This window comes from Sinocyclocheilus rhinocerous, unplaced genomic scaffold, assembly GCF_001515625.1.
Source record: "Sinocyclocheilus rhinocerous isolate Xijiao unplaced genomic scaffold, SAMN03320098_v1.1 scaffold2428, whole genome shotgun sequence".
NCBI lineage: Eukaryota > Metazoa > Chordata > Actinopteri > Cypriniformes > Cyprinidae > Sinocyclocheilus > Sinocyclocheilus rhinocerous.
The window spans coordinates 96,138-98,158 of NW_015643186.1; the positions used below are offsets into that span (position 1 = coordinate 96,138).

Here is a 2,021-nt window from a genome sequence, read left to right on the forward strand (position 1 = left end):
AGAAAGAGTGTGTGTGTGTGTGTGTGTGTACGGACCCCTTTAGGTGAAAACACTCCGACAGTTCCTCCATCCTCTTTAATGGACACTCCCATCTCTGCCAGAATCGACTCCCTGCACACAGGAAACACAGCGGTCACATGACCATCTGAGCATTTACATCACGCTCAGAACTGAATTTGAATTTGAAGTCATTTCCACTCCGTTCGTTTATTTTCAGGGGCACTGCGACATTTTATCATGATGAAATATATTGAAATGAAAAATAACATGAAATATAAAACAATGAAAACTCATGAAAACTATTTGCCTCTTTAAGATGAATCACTAGATGTATTCCCCAAATTCTAAGTCACTTTGGATAAAAGCGTCTGCTAAATGAATAAATGTAAATGTAACAATTTATTCAAGTGACTCCTAAAATTTTATTTTTTTATTATACATTACTTTGTGCTTGTAACTGTAATATTAATATTTCTAATCAAACAGCCCCATGCTGGAATTATTCATGGCAAAAACAAACTGTTCTGATCTGACAGATCAGCACTAAACTTCACGTGTCAATTTTGCTGCTTGATATTACAAATTGGTGTGGCTTTCCATATTATTTTAATGAATTATCTTAATTATGAACACACTGGCTTGTAATGCAAACACAGTTTACCGTTTACTGCGTTATTTCCCTACAGCAGCTAACGAACCAGAAGTCTCACACATTCACAGAAAACAGCTTACGTGGATAGCGTTTATTATTTATGAATAAGATGATAAACACATTTTTTATTAAAATTAAAAAAAACAATATTTCATGTACACAATTATTTTTTTGTGTTTTTTGTTCAAAACCACTTGCTAGAAGCTCTTTTTTTTCACAGAAGCATTTATTTTTCAGCTAATAAAATATTTTGTGTCCATTTATTTATTTGTTGACTGTCATCTGGGGTTTAGTGACAGACCTGAGACAGTAAAACCAGTGTGCTTTACCTCTCCAGGCGTATAGACTCGGTCTTCCTCAGCTTCTCCTCCCACGTCTCATTCAGCTCAGCGATGATCTTCTCTGTTTCCTGCGCGCGCACACACACACACACACACACACACAAGCGTTTGTGTCTGAGCACAGGATGCTGATTATCTCATGCTCCGCCCACCACCATAGCCCCGCCCTCTCGTACCTTCAGTCTCTCCACTGCCTCCTCATTGGTAATCATCTCGCCCTGAAACTCTTCTAATTGGCCATGGCCATCTAGAGAGGCGGGGTCACTCTCAGAGGCGGGGCCTTCTCCTGGGACAGGTGCGGATGTGGGTGGAGCTCCATTGGAGGCGGGGTCAGCAGGCATTAGAGTGACGCCCACATGGTTATTATTGACTTCAGCAGCTAAAAGACGAATAGAGACATTTTAAAACTAGTGCTGTCAAAATTAGCGCGTTAACACAGGCGATTAATTTTCCCAGTTTAATGGCGTTAAAAATATTTAACGCAGTTAATGCAGGGGTGTAGCTAGGGTTGGCCACCCCACTCACAACTGCTGCTTCTGAAGGGCACAGGTAAATATGACATTTATTATAAAGGGTTTATGTGAAGATTGTTTTAAGTTCACTTAAATTAGAAGTTATTTTTTAAAGTCTAATAAATTCTAAAATTGATAGTGCTCAATTATACTGTAATGTTAGTATAGTCAACATTACATATAGTGTCACAGTGTCTTGTTGGTGTGCCCATGTATAGCCACCAGAGGGCACGCTTCTTAGTTTTGTTTGTTTCTCTGGACTTCAGTTCCACCCTTTGCTTTAACTATCACTCCGGAGCCCACTCAAGTCTATGAGCTCACTCCAGAACCCACTCAAGTCTATGAGTTCCCTCCAGAGCCTACTCAATGAATATGCACTATTTAAAACATGACTGTGTGTATCAAACATTTATATTTAAAACTCTTAAGTGTGTAATGTGTGTGTGTGTGTGTGTGTGTGTGAGTGTGTGTGAGTGTGTGTGTGTGTGTGTGAGTGAGTGAGTGAGAGTGTGAGTG

General features: G+C 39.5%; 1 protein-coding gene across 1 annotated transcript in view; it reads right to left on the minus strand.

Moving 5' to 3' along the window:
• The window catches only part of LOC107757164 (kinesin-like protein KIF1C), a gene marked incomplete at both ends in the record, with an annotated part of 15,661 nt that overhangs the window by 11,097 nt on the left and 2,543 nt on the right, over positions 1–2,021 (minus strand). Inside the window, 3 exons of the mRNA XM_016574577.1 lie at positions 32–111; positions 982–1,061; positions 1,170–1,372. Coding sequence (XP_016430063.1) covers positions 32–111; positions 982–1,061; positions 1,170–1,372 — 363 coding nt within the window. The remainder of the gene's footprint in view (positions 1–31; positions 112–981; positions 1,062–1,169; positions 1,373–2,021) is intronic.